This window comes from Pan troglodytes, chromosome 14 (genome assembly GCF_028858775.2).
Source record: "Pan troglodytes isolate AG18354 chromosome 14, NHGRI_mPanTro3-v2.0_pri, whole genome shotgun sequence".
Taxonomy (NCBI): Eukaryota; Metazoa; Chordata; class Mammalia; order Primates; family Hominidae; genus Pan; species Pan troglodytes.
Genome location: NC_072412.2, coordinates 19,717,212 through 19,742,675, shown reverse-complemented (window position 1 = coordinate 19,742,675; position 25,464 = coordinate 19,717,212). Strand labels below are relative to the sequence as shown.

Genomic DNA, 25,464 nt, shown 5'->3' with positions numbered 1-25,464 from the left:
TCTGGCCTGTGTGTGTGTGTGTGTGTGTGTGCGTGTGTGTGTGTATGTGTATCAGAGTCTCGCTCTGTCGCCCAGGCTGGAGTGCAGTGGCCCGATCTCGGCTCACTACAACCTCTTCCTCCTGGGTTCAAGTGATTCTTGAGCCTCAGCCTCTTGAGTAGCTGGGATTACAGGTGCCCACCACCACGCCTGGCTAATTTTTATATTTTTAGTAGAGGCGGGGTTTCACTATGTTGGTCAGGCTGGTCTCAAACTCCTGACCTCAAGTTATCTGCCTGCCTTGGCCTCCCAAGGTGCTAGGATTACAGGCATGAGCCACTGTGCCAGGCCAAGTCTGGCTTCTTTCATTTGACTCTCTCTTCCAGATTCATCCACATTGTGTACGTTCGTTTTTACATTTTACATTGTGTTCATTCCTTTTTATTGCTGAGTTTGTTCCTTTTTATCGTCCATTGTGTGGATGTACTATATGTACTCCATATCGTTTTCCCACCTACCAATAGAAGGGCTGTTGGGTGTTTCCACTCTCTGGACTATAAACAATGCAAATGCAAATGTTTACATACAGGTTTTCCTGTGAACTACTGTTTTCCAAAGTACGATTTTGCATTTCCATCAGCAATATAGGAGTGTTTCAGTTGCTTCACATCTTCACTGGCACTTGGAATTCTCAGTTTTGTTTGTTTAAACTTTAGCCATTCTGTTAGGTATGTGGTAGTATCTCATCATGGTTCTGATTAACATTTCTCTAATGACTAATCATATTAAGTATCTTTTCATGTTAACCATGTATCTTTTCAGTGAAATGTGTTCAAATCTTTTGGTTATTAAAAATTTTTTGGTAAGATATACATAACATAAAATTTAACATCTTAACCGTTTTTTTTTTTTTTTTTTTTTTTTTTTTTTTGCAACAGAGTGTCACTCTGTCACCCAGCCTGGAGTACAGTGGCAGGATCTTGGCTCACTGCAGACTCTGCCTCCTGGGTTCAAACAATTCTTGTGCCTCAGCCTCCCGAGTAGCTGGGATTACAGGTGCACACCACCATGCCCAGCTAATTTTTGTATTTTTAGTGGAGACAGGGCTTCTCCATGTTGGCCAGGCTGGTCTCAAACTCCTGGCCTCAAGTGATCCATCTGCCTCAGCCTCCCAAGGTGCTGGGATTACAGGTACACACCACCATGCCTAGCCTTAACCATTTTTATGTGTACAGTTCAGTACTGTTAAATATATTCCCATCGTTGTGAACTAACCTCCACTGAAGTGGTTTCTTGTACCACTGAAACTCTATTTCCAAACTCCCCATTTCTTTCTCCCCACAGCCCCTGACAACCACCATTCCACCTTCTGTCTCTATGAATTTGACTACTCTAGGTACTTCATATATGTACAATTATAGAATTTTTTTTCTTTTGTGTTTCGTTTATTTTACTTAGCATATCTTCAAGATTCATCCATGTTGTAGCATCCATCAGAATTTCCTTCCTTTTTCAGGCTGAATAGATTCCATTGTATGTATATTCCAGATTTTTGTTTATCCATTTGTATTAATCCATTCTCACACTGCTATAAAGAATTGCCAAGAATGGGTAATTTATAAAGAAAAGAGGTTTAATTGACTCACAGTCCCGCAGGGCTGGGGAGGTCTCAGGAAACTTACAATCATAGTGGAAGGCAAAGTGGAAGCAAGGACCTTCTTTTTTTTTTCTTTTTTTTGAGATGGAGTTTTGCTCTTGTTGCCCAGGCTGGAGTGCAGTGGCACAATCCCAGCTAACTGAAACCTCTGCCTCCTGGGTTCAAGTGATTCTTCCTGACTCAACCTCCTGAATAGCTGAGATTACAGGCACACACCACCATGCCCAGCTAATTTTTTGTATTTTTAGTAGAGATGAGGTTTCATCATGTTGGCCAGGCTGGTCTCAAACTCCTGACCTCAGGTGATCCACCCGCCTTGGCCTCTCAAAGTGCAGGGATTACAGGTGTGAGGCACTGCACCTGGCCAGGACCTTCTACACATGGCGTCAGGAAAGAGAAGTGCAAGCAGAGAAAATGCTGGCTGCATATAAAACTATCAGATCTTGTGAAAACTCACTCACTATCACAAGAACAGCATGGGGGAAACCACCCCCATGATCCAATCACCTCCTAGCAGGTCCCACCTTGACACATGGGGATTATAATTCGAGATGAGGTTTGGTTGGGGACACAGAGCCAAGCCATTATCACCTTTCATTTATTGATGAACACTCGGGTTGCTTCCACCTTTTGGCTATTGTGAATAATGCTGCTATGAACGTGGGTTTACAAATAACTGTTTAAGATAAACTTTCAATTCTTTTGGGTACATACCCTGAAGTAGAATTGCGGGATCATCTGGTAATTCTATTTTTTGTTTTTTGAGGAACTGCCCTACTATTTTCCATAGTGTCTGCTATGCACCATTTTACATTCCCAACAACAGCGCATAAGGGGTCTCATTTCTCCATGTTCTCACCAACACTTGTTATTTTCTTTTTTGTTTGTTTGTTTTGACAGTACCATCCTAACGTGTGTGAGGTGGTATCTCATTGTGGTTTTAGTTTACATTTCCCTAATGACTAATGACGTTCAGCATCTTTTCATGTGCTTATTGGCCATTCGTATATTTTCTTTGGAAAAATGTCTATTCAAGTCCTTTGCCTAGTTTTAATTGTTTGTTTTTGGTTGCTGAGTATGAAAGAAAATGAATTAATTAAGGCTTAAGTTTAAGACTTCCTAAAGTGGAGGAGTTGAAAAGATTACGAGAAGACTGCTCTTATACATGCTAACGGTCCAACCACAGAATGTTCCGATAGACTTGGATAACAACTGATGTCAGTATACACTGGCCTCCAACAGGAAGTACTCTAAACATCCAGAATGGGTTTGCAATTTAGGATTTCTGCCTAACCAATAAACTTCCTCTGAAAACAACTTTCTGTTCAGGGCTGCCCTGATTCAGTGTACCTGAATTGCAATTCCTTGTTTCCCAAACAAGGGCTATTTTATTTGACCTCTGAGGTAATTTCTTTTTAGTTTGCCCATTTAAAAAGTTTTAAGAATTATTATTGAGGCTGGGCGTGGTGGCTGACACCTGTAAGCCTAGCACCTTGGGAGGACAAGGCAGGTGGATCACCTGAGGTCAGGAGTTCGAGAACAGCCTGGCCAACATAGTGAAACCCCATCTCTACTAAAAATACAAACATTAGCCAGGTGTGGTGGGGGGCACCTGTAATCCCAGCTACTTGGGAGGCTGAGGCAGGAGAATTGCTTGAACCTAGGAGGTGGAGGTTGCAGTGAGCCAAGATTGTGCCATTGCACTCCAGCCTGGGTGACAGAGTGAGACTCCGTCTCAAAAAAAAAAAAATTATTATTGAGTTTAAGACTTTTTAATATATTTCCTATACAAGCCCTGTAACATACATGATTTGAAATATTTTATCCCAAATTGTGGCTTGTCCTTCCATTTTCTTAATATTGTCTTAGAAAATGTCTAAGTTCTTAATTTTGATGAAGTCAAACTAAGCAACCTTTTATGTTATGCTTATGATGTCATATCTAATAAATCTTTGCCTAACAGTCACAAAGTTTTCTGTTTTCTTTTGCATGTTTTATAGTTTTTAGGTTTTACATTTAGGTCTATAATGCATTTTGAGGTTTTGTATATGGTTAAGTGGTAAGAATTAAGGTGGTGATTATTATTATTTTTGCTTATGCATATCCAATTGCTCCAGCACCATTTGTTGAAAAGACTATCCTTTTTCTATTGAATTGTCTTTGTACCTTTCTCAGTCAGTTCAGGCTGCTGTAACAGAAGTACCATGAACTGGGTAGCCTATGAACAACCAACATTTATTTCTCACAGTCTGAAGGCTGGAAGTTCAAGATCAGAGTGCCAGCAAGATTGGGCTCTGGTGAAGGCCCTCTTCAAGGTTGCAGGCTGCTGTCTTCTTGTTATATCTTCATACGGTGGAAAGAGGACAAGAGAGCTCTCTGTAGTCCCTTTTAAAAGGGCAGTAATCCCATTCATGAGGGCTCCACCCTCACAACCTAAATACCTCCCAAATGCTCCAGTCCCTAACTACCATCACATTGGGAGTTTCACTTATAGTAAATGCTGAAATCATGTAGAGTTCTTCTAAATGTGTTCTTTTTAAAACTTGTTGTGTTCCTTTCAATAGTAACGGATTTTGTTCTGGAGTACAGTTAAGTTACCTGGAATCTGGGTGGTCCTTGTGAGGCTGGCTTTTGATCTTTCTTAAAATGGTTCCAGAGAAACCTTAGTCTAGGACTAGCTTAGCTCCACTGCTGAAGCCACATGTTCCTGAGGATTCTATCTGGTGTCCTGTGTATTATGAGGTCTTTTCAGTCTGGCTGTGGGAACACACATCTTTGAGTCCTGCATGAGTCTGGGGGTGGTTGGCTTACTCATTCTGGGACTTCTCACCCCACCCTCTCACAGGTTCCTCTCTCACACGCACAGCTCAGCACTCAGCCAAACATGTGAAGGGCCTCTGTCTTCTACAGGTCCCTGGAGTTCCCTCTTTCCTCTGAGTGTTTGCCTCCTCTCTGCTACCATGCCCTGCAAATTCTCATCATTTGGCTTTTCTGAACTTCAGTCTCTTTTTTCCTCAACTCAGTGAGAAAACCAGGCTCTGAGCTTTCCCTTTCGGAGCTGCAGCCCATGCCTTGTCTATTTCCCTCTCTCAGGGATCGCTGTCCTAGGCTACTTCTTGTCCAGGGTCTGAAATCCCTGTTTCTTCTATTTTGGGGGCCTTCTAGTTGTTTCAAGAAGGAGTTTAAGTTTCATCCTTATTTTTCCTCTTGGTCAGAAGCAGACATTCTCCGAAAATTCCATAGTCTTTAAAAACATTTCTCATTGATATTCATCATGTTTTCAATATTTTTTCTATTAACAACCATGCTGAAATAAAGAAATTTGTCTAACTTCATGTCCACTTGAATTTCTGTACAACAGATCTCTAGAATTGGAACTGCTAAGCCAAAGGGTACATACATTCTAAATTTTGTGTATGTCAGAAACTGCAAGGGTCTGAGATTTTCACTAAATTGCAACAGAGGTTCTGCACTTGGATGCTGACAGAAGTCATGAGACTCCTGGATTAAAAATAAAATATCTTATTACAGTAAAAGCAATAGCCAGAGTGACACCATATTTATATGGGTTCTTGGATCCTTAATTCCCACAGGGTTACATAGAGGGCCAGATGACTCCTGTGTTTGCAACGAGCAAGGGCCCAGCACTTTTTGCTTTCTTTTTTTTTTTTGAGATGATGTCTCGCTCTGTTGCCCAGGCTGGAGTGCAGTGGCGTGATCTTGGTTCACTGCAAGCTCTGCCTCCTGGGTTCACACCATTCTCCTGCCTCAGCCTCCTGAGTAGCTGGGACTACAGGCACCCGCCACCACGCCTGGCTAATTTTTAGTAGAGACGGAGTTTCACCGTGTTAGCCAGGATGGTCTCGATCTCCTGTCCTTGTGATCCGTCCGCCTCGGCCTTCCAAAGTGCTGGGATTACAGGCGTGAGCCACCGCATCCGGCCACTTTTTGCTTTCTTTTGAGACAAAGTCTTGTTCTGTTAGCCAGGCTGGAGTAGAGTGGCAAAATCATAGCTCACTGCAGCCTTGAACTCCAGGGCTCAAGAGATCCTCCTGAGTAGCTGGGACTACAGGAATGCACCACCACACCTGGCTAATTTAAATAAATCTGTATTTTTTTTGTTTGGTACAAGAAAGATTAAAGTTATAAATATATGTACACATAAATAAATAAATATATATATATACATACACACACACACATATATATACACACACACTAGAGATGGGGGGGGTTCTCACTATCTTGCACAGGCTGGTCTCAAACTCCTGGCTTCAAGCAATCCTCCTGCCTCAGCCTACTGAGTGGCTGAGACTACAGGCGGCACCAGCCTGGATAAGTTTTTAAATTTTTTGGTAGAGACAGGGGTCTCGCTTTGTTGCCCAGGCTGGTCTTGAACTCCTGGCCTCAAGCTATTATTTGCTACTCAGCTTCCCAAAGCGCTGGGATTTCAGGCATGAGCCTCAGCGCCCAGCCAACTATTTTAGCAAAGAGCAAACTTTGCAGGGAGCAGCAAACAAGCCAGTCTGCTGCCCCCATAGCCTCCAGTAGTGAGCAGTCACAGGATGCTCACTCCCTGGGTGCCTTGACTATTATATTGGCTGCCTGTGTAACTAACTACAGAAACTGCTCCATCAGAAGATGGAAGCTTTGGAGCCTTGTATTCTCAGCCAGAGTAGGCGCGGTTGCTCAGGCTAGTGGCTGTCTCAACAATGTACTGTAATATTCCCTCCAAAAAGTCTCAACATTTAAGCTTTTAAAGCTTGCCTTCTACTGTGTATAAGTTGCATGTCCGAAACACTCCATTACAGATATGGGAATATAATCAATCCATGTGACTTAGCCAATCTGATGAGTGAGAGATGACTTATCTTCCTTGTGTTACTTTTCATTTCTCTTGAGGTTGAATACTTTACAAATATTTATTGATAATTTGTGAAACTGTTCTTTAAAAAAACAAACAAAACAAAACAAAACAAAACAAAAAAAACCTAACCCCTCCCCTGGGATTTCTCTTTCCATGTTCCTGACTCAGGGAAAACAAAGGAAGTCTTCCTTTTATCATCTCAGTGTTGGCTGTGGTTCCAGCTTGAGTACTATCTCCTCTGTCTAATGACTGTGTCATTTCCCGTTCAGCTTGTGCTGTGTGGACGCACACCACTATCAGGCAATGTGTGATGCCCCTTCCTCTTGGTCTGTTCCGGGCTCCAAGAAGGCCAGGAGTCAGGGCACGAGGGCATTTCCTTTTTCTGATACACAAACCGAGTGCAGAGTGTGCTCCGTGGAGGAATTCAGACGTGTCCTTCCGTCGCGCAGATAACGCATCTGGTGTTCTCTTTCACTGCTGTCGCAGTCCCTGCGCCCAGTTCGCAGTTGGCGGCAGCGGCAGGCGTCTTTCAGAGACGAATTAGCAAACGGGACATTCTCTGACAGTTTTTCTAGGGTGCTTTAGCGCTAGAGCCCGTGCCAGCCTGCCCGTGTCCCCTCCTATAGACACGGACTTCACGGTGAATGCTGACAGTCACAAGCGCGTGGTCTTCCCGCTTTCCACCCCCCGACGTGCCCCCGCGCTGGTCCTGCCCCTGCCCACGAGGGTCGGCGCGCGGGGTGTCTCCCGGTGTCTCGGGCCCGCGGCGCGCACCCCACTCAGGGACCAAGCGGCCCTCCCCGCCCTCCCGGTCCGCGCGCGCAGCCAATGGGCGTGGGACCCGCCCTCCCCGGAGCCCAGAGCTCGCAGCTCCGCCGGCGCCTGGTCCCAGCGCCCGCGGCGCCGCGTCCCCGGCCCAACCATGGCGTCCTCCGCGGCCGGCTGCGTGGTGATCGTTGGCAGGTAAAGGGCTCCGAGCCGCGCTGCTGCCCCTGGAGCCCGGGGAGACGCCGGGGACGTGGTGCCCGCGCGTGGGGCCCTCGGGGTGGGCGCCGGGTCGCTGTCCCCGCCCCGGCCTCCGGTCCTCCGAAGCCCTGCGCCCTGCGGCCCCTACGGCGCTGGCGGGCTCGGGGAGAGGCGCGGCTGGAGGGGCTTGGCAGGTGGAGGCGCCCCGCGGAGTTGGGTCTCCTTCCCGGGAGCCGGCGTTGCAGGAGGTTCCGAGGTTGACCGCGCAGGCCGCGGGGCCTGCGGTTCCTGGACTCTGTTGAATGTCGCCGCGTCTGCCCGCAGGTCCACATAAAAGTGCCAGGCACCGTGTTGAATGAAGCGAATTCTGGCTGCGATCCTGCGACGACTGTGTTGTCATCCCCATTTTACGAATGAGAATACTGAGACTAAGCAGTTTACCTAAGGTCACAGGCGTTTAGTGACGGAGACAGGACTAGCCCAGCAGGGAGGGTGCCAGCGCAGTCCTGTCGGCGACGATGTCGCTGGAGGCCGCAGCAGGTGTTAGGCGAACATACAGGCAGTCCTAATTCCTGGGCGAGGCGATGTTTCCAGAGGGGAGGTGGGGGCCGATGGAGCCCAGAGAGTTTGCTAAGTGTGTCCATTTAACAGCTTAAATTCTGCCCAAACTGATTTTTAGTGTGTGCTTCCCCCAACCCGCCCCCCACCCCCTACGGTTACAATCCTTGCTATTTTTGTTTTTTAAAAAGGGGCATTTGTATGTACCTTTCTTTGGCCAGCTGTTAGCAGCAATCTATAAACATGTTAATACTTGCTATTGATAGTTAAAAGCACCTTTTTGGTGACTGCTGTTGAGATGTTGGCCTGCCCCCGACTCCGCCCCCCATCAGTGTACAACCCGGTGTGGAGACCACTTCCAATGTCAGGGTGTTTCCCTCCCACTGAAGGAAGGCATCAGATTCCTTGTTGTCAGCTTTCTTTTCTCCAGAGCAGTGGAGTTAACTGTGCCTTTGTTCTTTCTGGCCCATGAGTGCCCGTGGTTGAATAGTGAAGGCATATTAAAAAGTGCACTTTGGGCCGCGCGCGGTGGCTCACGCCTGTAATCCCAGCACGTTGGGAGGCCGAGGCAGGCGGATCATCTGAGGTCGGGAGTTCGAGACCAGCCTGACCAATATGGAGAAACTCCGTCTCTACTAAAAATACAAAATTAGCCGGGCGTAATGGCACATGCCTGTAGTCCCAGCTACTCGGGAGGCTGAGGCAGGAGAGTCCTTTGAACCCGGGAGGCGGAGGTTGCGGTGAGCCGAGATGGTGCCATTGCACTCCAGTCTGGGCGATAAGAGCGAAACTCCGTCTGAAAAAAAAAAGTGCACTTCGTACCAGTGGTGGTAGTTACCTCTGTCTTGCGTTTTATTAATAGTTACCAGAGTTTATGTGTGTGTGTATATATATACAATCACACATATATAGACACAGTTTTTTACACGCATGCGTGCGCGCACGCATGCACACACACACACACACAATTTTAATAGGATAGGGTCTCGCTCTGTCGCCCAGGCTGGAGTGCAGTGGCACTATCATGGTGGATCTCCACCTTCCGGGCTCAAGCCATCCTCCCACAGCAGGCATCTGTCACCATACCCGGCTGATTTTTAAAATTTTTAGGTAGAGATGGGGTCTCACCATCTTGCCCTGGTTGGTCTTGAACTCCTGGGTGCAAGCGCTTTGGCCTCCCAAAGTGTTGGGGTTACAGTTGTGAGCCACCTTGCTTGGCCTTGTATAGCTCCATCATGCCTTGGAGTAGTGTTATGCATGCACCTAATACATGTGAAGTAAAGTTTTAGTTGATTGTGCAGTTATCTGGCTGTGGGTGGCTCAGTCTACCGAGGAGGAGCTTCAGTTAACAGTTTACTTCTGATTCCTTGAGGGATGTTGATAAGGAATTAGAGAAAGGCTTCCAAACTTTAAGGACCACATAATTCTCTGGGGCCTCTGCTTGTTTCTATGTTTTGTGGTGTGAAAATCCTGTCTTTCCCCCACCCTCAGCACTTCAGCACACACCCAGCTCTGCCTCTGGGACAGTGCTGGTTTCTTCCCTTCCTCTTTACCACCCTTCTTTCTCGTCCCTCTATTTCTTTCCTGGCCCCACAGGTGATTCCAAGGAACACCCACTTAACAAATAGGGCTTGGGGAATGTCAATTAATTTGCCAAAACCTGGTTCAGTTTCATTCTTAGGTTTCAACAGACCAAAATATACATATTTCAATTTCAGGAGCATATTGTGTTTTCAGCTTTCCTTATCAGTTTATAGATTTCATCTTGAAAGTACCTGCTAGGAATACAGTCCCACTTAACTCTTTTCCGCTGATCTTTTCCCAAAGTTCACTCTTCCTTAGGGCCACTTAGCTGTCCTACAAACATCCAGGGCAAGTCCCTTCAGAATGGAGAGGGCTTGAAAGAGGATGAGAGAAACCCTTTTGGGCCTAGGGCTGCAGGAAAATCTGGTAGTGATAACTTTTAAAAATGGGAGTAGAAGTCCAGGCATGGTGGCTCATGCCTGTAATCTCAGCACTTTGGGAGGCCTAGGAGGGCGGATCACCTGAGGTCAGGGGTTCGAGACCAGTCTGGCCAACATGGCGAGATCCCGCCTCTACTAAAAATACAAAAATTAGCCGGGCGTGGTGGTGCATGCCTGTAATCCCAGCTACTCAGGAGGCTGAGTCAGGAGAATCGCTTGAACTCAGGAGGCGGAGGTTTCAGTGAGCCAAGATCATACCACTGCACTCCAGCTGGGGGATAGAGTGAGACTCCATCACAAAAAAAAAAAAAAAAAAAAAAAAAAAAAGTAGAAATGGGTATCATGAAGATAAATTTGCCCTGGAGTAGTGTTCTAAGGCTTTCATTTTGTTAGCCTTACCTTTATAAAACACTGTGTTTCTAAATCGCTAAAATATGAGTTCTGTATTTGTATACACACTACAAGATTCAGCTTGTAGCCCTTGAGCTTGTTTGGAATAGGAACACAAAATGTTCCTGGTTCAGGGCATGCCCTTTCTCCTGTCCTGCTTTTTAGGGGGCACACTCTTTCAGGATCAAGCTCAGGGACTGTCTCCTCCAGGAAAAGTTCTGCTTCTGGGCCTTTCCCCTAAGGATAGAAACTGTATTGTTGCCATTTGTATCCACCATGCCTGGTCCCAGTAGACAGATAGTTGAGCGTTTGTAACAGAGACTGCTTATTTTTTAACTGATGTGCCTGTGAAGGGCTTGGTAGGACGTTGTTTTATATCAAATAAAACATCCCATAAACTAGAAAGGCAAGAAAGAAAGGTATCCTATAAACTAGAGTCTCCTTCATTTTTTTTAATTCCAAAATTTTGTTTGGGGTGATTGTACTTTTTTTTTTGAGACGGATTCTTGCTCTGTCAGGCTCAGGCTGAAGTGCAGTGGCACCATCTCAGCTCACTGCAACCTCTGCCTTCTAGATTCAAGCAATTCTCCAGCCTCAGCCTCCCAAGTAGTTGGGACTACAGGCACGAGCCACCATTCCTGGCTAATTTTTGTATTTTTAGTAGAGACAGGGTTTCTCCATGTTGGCCAGGCTGGTCTCGAACTCCTGGCCTCAAGTGATCCGCCCACCCTAGCCTCCCAAAGTGCTGAGATTACAGGCGTGAGCCACTACACCTGGCCTGTGCATTTTTTATAAGAAACTTTCTGAGGCATGAATTTTCTTCGAAGTGCTATTCTAGGTATTTTCCTGCTAATTTTTGTACACATACACAGCAAACCCTAGGATGCCCTCCTTGCCTTTTGAGTCAGCTTAGACACTAAATGTGCCCTTCGCAGGAGTTACTTAATAGCTCTTTCTGGCAAAATTTCCATAGTAGACTGAGATCATGAGTGTAGGAACAGTTTTACTTCAATTTTTACCCAGTAAATAAGTAACTGGAGCTGGAAAGATACTTTCAAATGTATCTAAAGTGAATTTATTCAAAATTAAGTGACATTAATGATAGAATTGAAGCAATTATATCACTTTTCTCCCCTGCTGCTTTGCTACTGTATAACAGAATAAATGTTCATCTGCATTCACCTTTTGTAGTACCCATTAAGATTCATGAATTCAGAAGCTTTAAGACATGTCGCAATAGTCACAGTGGGAAGGGCATTGAATTACCTCTATCACTGGCTCCCATTTTGAGGTCCCCAGGCATATAGTGGTGGGGAAAAAGGCCAATAAGATGTCACAAGCTCTCAGGACAGGAAGTTAATTATTCTTGGGCCTGATGTAAGGTAGTATTGGGGAACAATACTGAGGGAAACCTGAAACAGAAACCTGAGGAAAACCAAGCCAGGGAACTTTCCAGCTCTGGGGCCGTGCAATCTGGTCCCTGTGCCTCTCTGTAGCTTCCTTTGCTCTGTAGATTCCCTCTCCTTGTACTTGCTCACTTTTCTTTCCTTCCCTGTGACTTTATCTTGCACATGACTGCCAACCCTAAGGTTATCCTCTTTCAAGTATAGTGCCTCTTACTGATTTTTTTTCTGTATTTTGGGTCCAATTTATTTTCTTTCTTTCTTTTTTTCGTTCGTTCGTTCGTTCCTTCCTTTCTTCCTTCTTTCTTTCCTTTTTTTTTTTTTTTTTTTTTTTTTGAGACGGAGTCTCGCTCTTTCGCCCAGGCTGGAGTGCAGTGGCGCGATCTCCGCTCACTGCAACCTCCGCCTCCGGGTTCACGCGATTCTCCTGCCTCAGCCTCCCGAGTAGCTGGGACTACAGGCCCCTGCCACCACGCCTGGCTAATTATTTATATTTTAGTAGAGACGGGGTTTCATCGTGTTAGACAGGATGGTCTCGATCTCCTTTCCTTGTTATCCACCCACCTCGGCCTCCCAAAGTGCTGGGATTACAGGCGTGAGCCACCGCGCCCGGCCCGGGTCCAATTTTCAGGAGAGGAAACCCAGTGGTTTCACCTCTGTGCATCCCAGGCTGCAGATGTTATAGGGTGCTCCTAAGCCAGTTGATTGGCTGCTTTGGGTCAGGTGTCCAATCCATGTCCAATCAGCAATGACTGAGTGTGTGGGCATGAAGGGGTGGGGGAAAGGACACCAGCTGGTCCCCAGGGGTCAGCGGTCTGCTGTTGGTCCTCTGCAATGAAGGGGCCAATCTCAAGACTGAAAGGGAAGTGGGGCCCAGTCCAATCACCTGATATTTGATGCCAGAATCCCGGCCGATGGTTATCCTCCCTCAGGTCAGATAATTGCGATTCCAAGGATTTGCTGCCTGTTTGATTAGGGGGCTGCCTTTCCCTGAGCGACAGCAGCGGGGTAAGACCCAAGGCATGGAGGCAAGTGCATTAGCCCCAGACCAAAGCACCATGCTCCCTCCCTCATGATTGCTTCCCCTCTCCAGGGTTCAGACCCTGCAGCCAGCAAACATATACTTGTTCCCTGAAAACAGAAAAGCACCCTCTCTTGACCCCATTTTTCCCTCTGGTAATTGCCACATTGCTCCTCAAAACTTAATAAACTTATCCATATTGTCTCCAGTTTCTTTCTTCCTATCCATATTCTCTCTCTTAACTTTGTATTAGGGAAACATTTCAAACTGTGTTAAAGTTGAGAGAACAGTGCAATGAACCTTAAAGTACCTTCCCCCACCCCCTCAACTTCAACAATTATTAACACATGGCTAATCTGGTTTCAGTTATTCTCCCTTCTCTGGATTGTTCTGAAACAAATGCCAGGCATTGAATCATTTTGTCTGTAAATATGTCAGCATGTATAGTATCTAAAAGATATGGACTGTTTTGAAACTATATAACCACAATAGCATCATCATGTGTAAAACATTAACACAATTCCTTAATATCTTCATGTAATATCTTTAAATATCTCTTCCATATTCAAGAGTTCCCTGATTAATTTTTTAAATACTTGGCTTGATTGATTTAGGGTCTAAATAAGGCCCACATGTTATATTTAGTCAATAAGATTCTTAGCTCTTTCAATCTACAGATTGTTCATCCCTCTCTGGTTTTGTAAAATTTTTCTTGCCGTTTATCTACTGAAGAATTTGAGTCATTTGCCCTGTAAAATTTCCCATATTCGAGGTTTTGCTGAATGTATCCCTTCCCTCCCCTCCCCTTCCCTTCCCAAGATGTGGTCTTGAACTCCTGGGTGCAAGCCATGTACCTACTTCAGCCTCCTAAAGTGCTGGGATTACAGGCGTGAGCCACTGCGCCCAACCCGTGTAGTGTCATTTATCATGTTCCACCATCCCTTCATTTCCTGAAACTGGTAGTTAGGGCTAGAGGCTCATTTTCTCTTAAACCTACCCTGAGCAGTCTTTCATGAAGCCCACAAATCTGCTCTTGTCATGGTCCCCACCCCCATTCATCTTGCAAAACCCAATGGTCAATCCTCAGTTCAAGTGTTCATCAGCAGCGTTTGATGCAGATGGCAGCTCCCTTCACTTTCCTGACCACACCCCCCTCCCATCTCACTGGCACTCCCTTTTGTCCCCATATTCTTCCCCATTAAAGTTGGAGTGTCCCAAGGCTGAATCCTTGGACTTCTTTATCGATATTCACTTTCTTAGAGATCTCACCCAGTCACACACTTTTAATACCACATCTCTACAGTAAATCCCAAATTAATATCCCAGCCCAGCCCGTGGCTCTGAACCTGGATACTTACAGCCAGTGATTTGCTAGACCCACCCCTTAGCATTTCTCACTGAAAACATACCGTTTTGAGCTGATCTTCCCTCCTAACATCTGCTCCATTGCTAGTCTTTCCCAGCAGAGTTAATGACATCTCCATCCTTTCTTGTCCAAAAGAAACTTGGCACTGTCCTCCATTTTTCTTTTTCTCACACCCACATGCAATTCGCCAGCAATTCTTCTTGGCTGTACTGTGAAAATATTGCACATTCATTTCTCAGCTGACCACCTTCCAGCACCCCCTCTGCCTCCGTCCTGGTCCCGCCTCCCATCACATCGGGCACCAGCCTCCTGACACCCAACTGGTCTCCTAACTTCCATCTTTGCCCTTCTGCAGTATATTCTCAGTAAGACAACTAGAATGTCCCTTTAAAAACAGAAGTCAGATGATATCTTTTGTCTAAAACCTTCTATTAGCCAACTATCTCACTCAGTAAAAACCAAAATCCCTCCATTGCTTCTGAGGTGCCATGAAATGAGCTCACCGTTCTCTCCTTCCCTTTGACATCATTGTCCCCTCCTTCCTCTCCCCCCACCGCCCCTCCACCAGAGCACCAGCCTTGTTGATCTGGACCAGCTGGGCAAACAGACTCTTTCAGGAACACTTGTCGCAGAAATACACTCATGGCTTGGCCCCTTACCTCCTTTGCTAAAATGTCACCTTCCCAGTGAGACAGTCCCTGGTGGCGCTTTTAACATTTCTCTGCCTCTCAGTCCCTACTCCCCTGCTTTCTTTCTCCCAAGTGCTTTTGCTTATTTAGTTTGTTGTCTGCCTACCTACTATGAGCTCCTTGGGGTCAGGAACTGGGCAGTGCCTGCACATGGTAGGTGCCCTTTAAGTATTTCCTCAGTGAGTCATCGTTGCCTTCTAATTAACCCCATGGCAAGAGCCAGCTGACCGTTATCTCGTATTTTTCACTTGATAACCATGGCTTTTTCACATTTATTGAGCCTCTACAACATGCCAGGAATATGAAGGTGAGTGCTAGTTCCTGGTGCATAGAGTTTACCCTGTTGAACAAATAAATTCATACTGCTCACTAGCATTGCTTTTTTTTTTTTTTTTTGAGACGGAGTCTTGCTCTGTCGCCCAGGCTGGAGTGCAGTGGTGTGATCTCGGCTCACTGCAAGCTCCGCCTCCCGGGTTCACGCCATTCTCCTGCCTCAGCCTCCCGAGTAGCTGGGACTACAGGCATCCGCCACCATGCCCGGCTAATTTTTTGTGTTTTTAGTAGAGATGGGGTTTCACCATGTTAGCCAGGTTGGTCTCGATCTCCTGCCCTCGTGATCCACCCGCCTTGGCCTCCCAAAGCGCTGGGATTACAGGCATGAGCCACTGCGCCCGGCCACTAACATTGTTTTTTATTTTAAACTTCACTATGCAAAATTTACTTTTTTTATTTTTTTGAGATGGAGTCTTGCTCTTGTTGCCCAGGCTGGAGTGCAGTGGTGCGATCTCGGGTCACTGCAACCTCTGCCTCCCAAGTTCAAGCGATTCTCCTGCCTCAGCCTCCTGAGTAGCTGGGATTACAGACGCGTGCCACCACTCCCAGCTAATTTTTGTATTTTTAGTAGAGACAGAGTTTCACCGTTTTGGCCAGCCTGGTCTCGAATTCCTGACCTCAGATGATCCACCCGCCTCGGTCTCCCAAAGGGTTACAGGTGTGAGCCACTGCACCCGGCCATAAAGATTTCAAAATCCAAAAACAATTTGCAATCTGAAATACTGGGCCCAAGCATTTTGAATAAGGCCCACTCGGCCTGTACTGCATTTGTCATCTGCTCCTGTCTCTCCATCCACTCCCAGGCTTGCACGCCCATATAAGGTGGGTGCCAGAGGTAGAATTTTTTTCAGAGTTTTGTCCCAGGATAAAGACTGTATTGAGAAAGTTGACTTTGGGTAGAGCAAGATTACCTTCTTTTTTATACAGGGTCTTGCTCTGTCTGAGGCTGGAGTACAGTGGCGTGATTGTAGCTCACTGCATACTGCATCCTTGAACTCCTGGGCTCAAGTGATCCTCCTGTCTCAGCCTCCTGAGTAGCTGGGACCACAGGCATGTGCCACTACACCCAGCTAATTTAAATTTTTTTTTGTAGAGATGCAGTTTCCCTCTGTTGCCCAGGCTCTTCTTGAACTTCTGGGTTCTAATTATCCTCCCGCCTCAGCCTCTCAAAGTCCTGGAATTACAGGTGTGAGCCAGGCCTGTTCAAAATTATCTTTTGGCCGGGCGCGGTGGCTGACGCCTGTAATGCCAGCACTTTTGGAGGCCAAGGCAGGTGGATCACAAGGTCAGGAGATCGAGACCATCATGGCTGACACGGTGAAACCCCGTTTCTACTAAAAAATACAAAAAATTAGCCAGGCGTGGTGGTGGGCGCCTGTAGTCCCAGCTACTCGGGAGGCTGAGGCAGGAGAATGGCGTGAACCCAGGAGGCGGAGCTTGCAGTGAGCCGAGATACCGCGACAGCACTCCAGCCTGGGCGACAGAGCAAGACTCCATTTCAAAAAAAAAAGATTATCTTTTGATATTCAGTCCCCAGGAGAACAAAGCCATGTGCTGAGGCTTGAAGAGGGGCCAGGGAAACTGAGATTGAAATGTTACAAATACGTATTTTCTCTAGGCTAGTGAGAAAGTGCCCAGTTGCCTTCTGGTGGGGTAGGTAAGCCTTCTCCCCACTCAGAATCATCCTTTTGCAGGGTAAGTTAGTGTTCATTTTTTTTAAAAAAATATTTTTTAAACTTTTAAACCACATTTAGCATAGTAAAATAGACATAACATACAATTTGCCTTTTTTTTTTTTTTTTTTTTTGAGATGGAGTTTTGCTCTTTCGCCCAGGCTGGAGTGAAGTGGTGCCATCTTGGCTCACCGCAACCTCCTCCCCACCGGTTCAAGCGATTATCCTGCCTCGGCCTCCTGAGTAGCTGGGATTACAGGTGCCCGCCACCATACTTGGCTAATTTTTGTATTTTTAGTAGAGATGGGGTTTCCCCATGTTGGCCAGGCTGGTCTTGATCTCCTGACCTCAAGTGATCCACCTGCCTCAGCCTCCAAAAGTGCTGGGAATATAGGCGTAAGCCACTGCATCCGGCCCAACTTGCCATTTTAACAGTTCTTAGTGTACAGTTCAGCAGTGTTAAGTATGTTCCCATTGTTGTACAATCAATCTCCAGAACTTTTTCATCTTGCAGAATTAAAACTCTGTACCCATTGAACAACAGCTGCTCATTTCCCCCAGCCCCAGCCCCTGGCATCCACCCTTCTAGCTTTCTGTCTCTATGGGTACCTCAGGTAAGTGGAATCACAGGGCATTTGTCATTTTGTGACTGGCTTATTTCATTTGGCAAAATGTGCTCAAGGTTCATCTGTGTTGTGGCATGTGTCGTTTCTTTTTAAGGCTGAGTTAGTGTTTATTCTTAAAAGCCTAAGACTCTGAACACAGATAGCTGTTTTTTGCATTCACACCTTAAGGCAACTCCCTACATTATGCCAAATGTGACATTTGTTTCCCCCTCACCCTTCTACTCAACTAAATTTAAGTATTATTATTATTAATTATTATTATTTACTGGCTCCATCCAGTCTTATGAAAATTTAAGTATTATTGCTTTACATTTTTACGGCACGAGTTGGTTGTCAAAGCATGTTTACAAACATTTATTTTTAATAACAGCAATACTGAGCTGTAATTCACCCATTTAAAGTGTACAATTCAGTGGTTTTAGTATATTCACAAGGTTGTGCATCCATCACCACAATCAATTTTACAACATGCTCATCATCCCAAACCTTGGGCCCACTAGCTATCACTTTTCATTCCTTCCTCCCCTAGCCCTGGGCAACCACAAATCTACTTCCTGTCTCTATGGCTATGTCTATTCCGGACATTTTATAAATGGAATCATACAATACGTGAACCTTTGTGACTGGCTTCTTCCACTTAGCACAATGTTGTCAACATTCATCTATGTGGCATGTATCAGCATTTCATTCCTTTTTGTGGCTGAATAGCTCTGTTATATGGGTATGCCACATTGTATCTGTTGCATTTAGCTGTTATGAATAATGCTGCTATAATCATTGGTGTACAAGTTTTTTTGTGGACATGTTTTCATTTCTGTTGGGTACATACCTAGGAATGGAACTGCTGTTACATGCTTTCATTAAAAAAAACCTTTATTTTTTAGACAATTTTTACATTTACAGAAAAATTGTGGAGATAGTATAGAGAGTTTTCATATGTCATCTCACCAAATTTCCCCTATTATTAACATCTTACATTAATATGGTGCATTTGTAACAATTAATGAACCAATATATTATTGTTAACATCGTTTATTAATAATTTTAATAATATTGGCTATTCATGACCAACACATTATTATTTAACAACATTCATATTTTATTCAGATTTCCTTAGTTTTTACCTAATGTCTTATTTCTGTCCCAGGATCCCCTCTAGGATACCAAATTACAATAATCATTTATCTTTTGACTCATCTAAACTGTGACAGTTGCGCAGACTTTCCTTGTTTTTGATGACCCTAACAGTTTTGAGGAGCACCAGTCAAGTAGTTTGTAGAATGTCCCTCCGTTAGGATTTGTCCGATGTTCTTCTCATGATGAGAATGGTGCTATGGGTTTTGGGGAGGAAGACCACAGGGATAAAGCATCGTTTTCACTTTGTCTTATATCAAGAGTGCATACTCTCAATGTGAGTTACCACTGTTGATGGTGACTTTGAACACCTGGCTGAGGGAGGGTTTGTCAGGTTTCTCCACTGCGTGGTGACCCTAACTTTTCCCTCTTCCATACTGTGCTTTTTGGAAGGAGGTCACTCTGCACACGGAAGTGGGGGTGATGCCCTACCTGCCTAAGGGGGAGTACCTACATAAATTATTTGGCATTTTTCTGCAAGGGAGATTTGGCTTCTTCTTCATTTATTCAAGCATTTATTTGTGGTATACTTTGTGTTATAATCCAGTATTGCTGTATTAATTTTGTGGCTCAAGTTCCAGCTTTGGCCATTGCGAGCTCCTATATCGGGCCCCTATCCCTTTGACGTGCCCCATCGATGCGTTTTTTTTTTTTTTTTAATACTTTCTTTTTCTTTTTGGTGCTACAAACTGCTCCGGGCTCATCTTGTGTATTTTCTGGCTCTGTCTTCAAATTAGCCATTTCTCCAAGGAGTCCTGCTTCCTATTACTGGAGAATAGTATTAGAAACCAAGACTTGGACTCTAGATGTGTTCTGTACATTTGTTTTTCACTCTTTGAACAACCCCATGTGAACTCTTTATGACTTTTTGTTGTCTTTTCACTTTTCAGGAAGTCTGAAACAGCAGTTGGAGTGTAGTGGTTAAGAGGAAGGACTCAGGAGTCAGATTGCTTGGCTTCATCTCATAGATCCATCACTTATCACCCTTGTGGACTTAATTCCTCCATGCCTCAGTTTATCACTTATGTAGGCTTAATTCCTCCATGCCTCAGTTTCCCTACATATAAAATGGAAATACTAATAACACCTACCTTGTAGGGTTGTTGTAAAGATTAACATAGGTAAGACCTGTGGTATGTTTAATGGTGCCTGACACCTAATCCATGCTGAAATGTGGGTGGCAGTGGCAGTAATTATTGGGGAGGACAGGGCAGATGCTCTCTCTGTTCTTTTAAGTTAATTAAGTGACTTGCCTAAGACACGGTCAAATGGAAGTTCACTAACGGGTCTTGTGTCTCCATGGTACCCTGCTACCTCCTGACTGTAATATTTTGTTCAGCGTGCGAGTACGTGATAAATACCTGAGATGCTGCGGGGCTCCATGTGGAATATGAATACCAGCACTGGAGCTGAGGGCTCAGGAGCTCCTGGGTGGAAACAGTTAACATTTAAAATAAATAATGTTATTAAAATGTGTACTTAAAAAAATTCATACCTAATATTCCTACATACTTATGGGGTACCTGTGATATTTTGTTACATGCATAGAATGTGTAATGATCAAGTCAGGGTATTTAGCACACCCATCACCTTTAACATTTATCATTTCTTTGTGCTGGGAACATTTCAGATCTTCTAGCTGTTCTGAAATATACAACACATTGTTGTTAACTCTAGTTACCCTACAGTGCTATCAAGCTCTAGAACTTACTTTTTCTATTAACTGTATGTTTGCACCCATTCACCAACCTCTCTTCCTCCCTCTCCCACCCTCATCCAGCCTCTGTTAACCATCATTTTATTCTCCACCTTCATCAGATCAATGTTTTCAGCTTTCACATGAGTGAGAACATGTGATATTTGTCTTTCTGTGCCCGGCTAAAATGTGTACTTTTAAGATATGTATTAAATATTTTAAGAATAGGATACTGTGAATTTAAAAAAAACTCATTCTGGGTTAGGAATGAAAAGCCATTCGATTATTAAATTAACTCGAATCCTTTCTTTTATCTCCCTTCAGTGGAGTCATTGGGCGAAGCTGGGCCATGCTGTTTGCCAGTGGAGGCTTCCAGGTGAAACTCTATGACATTGAGCAACAGCAGATAAGGAACGCCCTGGAAAACATCAGGTGGGCCAGCCGGCGCTCTCCAGGAGGAATGGAAGTGGGTCTGTTTCTCTCAGTTGGTCTTGTTTGTCATATCCTCAAGGCTATGAGGATCTGTGATGTCACATTTTCGTCTGATGGCTACTGCAGTGCCTCTGAGTTGGTAAAGGCCAGGCCTACAGTGGCTGGAATGTGAATTCACACTGGGGAAGGGCTCCCATGGGGGAGGAAACGACCCTTCTTGCTAAGAGGATCTGCATCAAGCATGAGTGACTTTGCAGGCTTCTCCAGCTGTTTGCCCCGGGGCTGGAGGGCTGGGGTTTCCTGCTTCCATCTAGGCAGGAGGAACTCGCTTCCAACATGTGACAGCCATAGCTGCAGGGGCATTACAGTTTAGGAACAGAGGTCCTGCAGCTTGTTTTGACCTGTTGATCTAGTAATGGTAGGACCCAAATGAAAACATCTTGAATTTTAGTTAGAGGTTTAGCACTCATGTGAGAGGACAGAACTGGAGCTGTTTATGTGGTTATTATTAACTGTGACAGCGGTACTAGTTAAAGGTGTGAGAGTGCATGAATTTACTTAATGCTGAGTGCTAAGAATGCGGAGGGCTGTTTTAGGGATGGTAGTCACAGGAACCAAAGAAAGGCTGAGACTGAGGGAGGTCAAGGACAGGGGAGAGAAGCCATCGCAGCGTGCCCAGAAGCAAAGGCACTGGCGTGGAGCACCCTCACCGCATGGCGCGTCCCCCTGCAGTGCCGTCACGGAACAGGGTTCTGACCATCTCAGATATGCGTTAGCTGGTTATTATCCTTATTTGGAGGGTGTCCAGGAATATATGACTTGAATTCGCATTTTTGTGCAACAAAAGTATGCTTACTTTATTGTCTACATTTTGAAAAGATTAATATGTAGGGTATGGTGTTAAACTATAGGCATGAAGAAATTATATACCCTAACCCAGTGTTGTTTTACACATTAAGAACTTGAACACAGAGAAGTTAAGTTACTTCTTCCATATTGTTACAAATAGTCAATGCAAGGGTAAAATGTCAATCTAAAAAACAAAAACCTTGGCCAGGCCTGGTAGCTCACACCTGTAATCCCAGCACTTTGGGAGGCTGAGGTGGGAGGATCATTTGAGGCCAGGAGTTCAAGACCAGTATGGGCAACATAGTGAGACCCCGTCTCTACAGAAAAAAAGAAAAAAATAGCCAATGTGTTGGTACCCACCTAGATAGTAGTCCTAGCTACTCGGGAGGCTGAGGCAGAAGGATTGCTTGAGCCCAGTAGTTCCAGGCTACAGTGAGCTATGATTGCACCACTGTACTCAGCCTGGGCAGCAGAGTGAGACTTTGCCTCAACATAAATAAAATAATAAAATACAAAGCCAACCAGACAAAAATCAAAAGTAAAACAACACCGAAAAACCACTCACATAGACTGTACTGTTTTGGAAGGAAGGGGACTTGGCATTTCAGAACCAACTACCTGCCAGCCATGTTCTGTTCACTAGGGATACATAGTGGATAATGTAGACACGGTATTTTTTTTTTTTGCCACGGAGCTTATGGCCTAGTAATCTTACTGTATTAAATTCTCATAATAAACCCTTTTGCCTGAGCTCAGGAGTTGGAGACCACCCTAAGCAACATGGTGAAACTCTATCTCTACTAAAATCAAAAAAATTATCTGGGCATGGTGGCGGGTACCTGTAATCCCAGCTACTCGAGAGGCTGAGACATGAGAGTCACTTGAGCCTGGGTGGCGGAGATTGCAGTGAGCTGAGATCACACCATTGCACTCCAGCTTGGGCTACAGAGTGAGACTCTGTCTTGAAAAAAAAAATAAGATTCACTTGGTGTTTACACTCTATGGAGTTGGAGAAATGTATACTGACATGTATCTACCCTTGCAGTATTACACAGAATAATTCCACTGCTCTCAAATTCTTCCTTTCCATCCCTCCCTTCCCCCCTAACCGCTGGCAACCACTGATCCTTTTACTGTCTCCACAGTTTTACCTTTTCCAGAATGTTATATAATTGAAATCATACAGTATGTAGGCTTTGCAGACTGGCTTCTTTTACTTAGTAAAATGCATTTAAGTTTCCTCCATGTCTTTTCATGGCTTGAGCTTGAATGATATTGCATTGCCTGGATGTACCACAATTTATTTATCTAGTCACCCACTGAAGAACATCTTGGGTGCTTCCAGGTTTTGGCAATTATGAGTAAAGTTGCTCTAAATTCCATGTGCAGGTTTTTGTGTGGACATAAGTTTCCAACTCCTTTGGGTGAATACCAAAAAGCACAATTGCTAGTTTGGATGGTAACAGGATGTTTAGCTTTGTAAGAAATTGCAAAACTGTCTTCCAAAGTGGCTGTCCTATTTTGCATTCCCACCAACAATGAAGGAGAGATCCCACTGCTCCATATCCTTACCAGCATGTGGTGGTGTCAGTGTTCTGGATTTTAGCCATTCTAATAGGCATATAATGGTATCTCCTTGTTTTTTTTGTTTCTTGTTTTGTTTTGAGACAGTCTCCCTCTGTAGCTCAGGCTGGAGTGCAATGGCACGATCTCGGCTCACTGCAACCTCTGCCTCCCGGGTTCAAGTGATTCTCCTGCCTCAGCCTCCCGAGTAGCTGGGATTACAGGTGACCGCCACTACGCCCAGCTAATTTTTTTGTATTTTTAGTAGAGATAGGTTTTCACCACATTGACCAGGCTGGTCTCAAACTCCTGACCTCAGGTGATCCACCCGCCTCGGCCTCCCAAAGTGCTGGGATTACAGGTGTGAGCCACCAAGCCTGGCCTAATGGTATCTCCTTGTTTTGACTTGCATTTCTCTGATGACATATGATGTGGAGCATCTTTTCATATGTTTGTCATCTGCATATCTTCTTTGAGTAGTACTTTTTAATGTAAAAACATTTTTGATTAAAGGGGAAGCCTTAAAATTTTTTCTTTCTGCATTTGCTGCGACTCTCTGTGCATAAAAACTAGTTTTGTGAAGGATCCTGAGATTTTGAAAAGAGAGGCCCTTCAGGGATTCTGGTCCATCATAGTGCTGGAAGTAGAAGTCTTCAGGTAGTCTTGAAATAAATTTTAAGCCTCAGTAAAAATAGCTCAAAGTCATATAGTCAGGAGAAAGAAAAAAAAAACCCTTGATAGAGCACTAATTCTAAAAACAAAACAAAACAAAACAAAACAAAACAAAACAAAAACTATGAGGCAAAAAGATGTTTTCAGATTGAATCAATTTTTTTTTTTTTTTTTGGGGATTGAGTTTTGCTCTTGTTGCCCAGGCTGGAGTGCAATGGCGCGATCTTGGCTCACTGCAACCTCTGCCTCCTGGGTTCAAGCAATTCGCCTGTCTCGGCCTCCCAATTAGCTGAGATTACAGGCGCAAGCCACCACGCCTGGTTAAATTTGGTATTTTTAGTAGAGGTGGGGTTTCACCATGTTAGTCAGGCTGACTCCTGACCTCAGGTGATCCACCCACCTCGGCCTCCCGAAGTGCTAGGATTATAGGTGTGAGCCACTGAGCCTGGCCCAAAATGTTGTTGTCGTCAGTTTTTTTTTTTTTTTTTTTTTTTTTTTGGAGTCTCGCTCTGCCACCTAGGCCGGAGTGGAGTGCAGTGGCGCGATCTCTGCTCACTGCAAGCTCCACCTCCTAGGTTCATGCCATTCTCCTGACTCAGCCTCCTGAGTAGCTGGGACTACAGGCGCCCGCCACCACGCCCGGCTAATTTTTTTTTGTATTTTTAGCAGAGACGGGGTTTCACTGTGTTAGCCAGGATGGTCTCAATCTCCTGACCTCGTGATCCGCCCACCTCGGCCTCCCAAAGTGCTGGGATTACAGGCGTGAGCCACCGCACCCGGCCCAAAATGTTTTTAAAAGGCATCACAGGAAATGTAACACAAACAGCTTAATATTTGGTTTTATGGAGGTGATTTAGGGAGCAATAGGAAGTAATTTATTGATAATAAAAAAGCTGTTAATTTTCTAATTGTAAAGAACGTTAAGGAATTTGTGGTCTTCCTAAGTAAATTACATCTACTTAATTAAATTCATCTTTTATTCCCACATTTGTGTATTAAAGAGCATAGCAAGCTCCACTTTGGAAATGGTGGCTGCTAAAAAATGCTTCTCCTTCTGTCCTTGAGGGCTATCCTGGCTTTTCAGGAGGCCTGGACGTTTATTTTATTTTATTTTTTTTGAGACCATGTCTGTCTCCATCACCCAGGCTGGAGTGGGGTGGTGTGATCTTGGCTCACTGCAGCCTCCACTTCCTGGGTTCAGTTGATCCTCTCACCTCAGGCTCCCAAGTAGCTGGGATTAGGGGCGTGCACCACCACGCCCAGCTAATTTTTGTATTTTTTTGTAGAGACAGGGTTTTGCCATATTAGCCAGGCTTGTCTGGAAGTGATCAGCTCACCTCAGCCTCCCAAAGTGCTGGGATTACAGTTGTGAACCACTGTGCCTGGCCAGGCATGGACTTTTTTTTTTTTCTTTTTTCTTTTTTTTTTGAGATGAAGTCTTGCTCTGTTGCCCAGGCTGGAGTGCAGTGGCTCAATCTTGGCTCACTGCAAGCTCCGCCTCCCGGGTTCATGCCATTCTCCTGCCTCAGCCTCCGGAGTAGCTGGGACTACAGGTGCTCGCCACCACGCCCAGCTAATTTTTTATATTTTTAGTAGAGACGGGGTTTCACCGTGTTAGCCAGGATG

General features: G+C 44.9%; 1 protein-coding gene across 4 annotated transcripts in view; it reads left to right on the top strand.

The window, feature by feature from the left end:
- The first annotated feature begins 7,219 nt into the window (after positions 1 to 7,219).
- Positions 7,220 to 25,464, top strand: part of CRYL1 (crystallin lambda 1) — a 122,428-nt gene continuing 104,183 nt past the window's right edge. Inside the window, exons 1-4 of one of the 4 annotated variants that reach the window (XM_054664848.2) lie at positions 7,397 to 7,466; positions 17,381 to 17,480; positions 19,517 to 19,747; positions 20,647 to 20,754. In XM_054664848.2, the coding sequence (XP_054520823.1) occupies positions 20,672 to 20,754 (83 nt within the window). In that variant the 5' untranslated portion in view covers positions 7,397 to 7,466; positions 17,381 to 17,480; positions 19,517 to 19,747; positions 20,647 to 20,671. Of the gene's footprint in view, positions 7,467 to 17,380; positions 17,481 to 19,516; positions 19,748 to 20,646; positions 20,755 to 25,464 lie in introns of all 4 variants that reach the window. The other 3 variants (XM_001147059.7, XM_001147202.7, XM_009426694.4) reach the window with 3 other exon arrangements.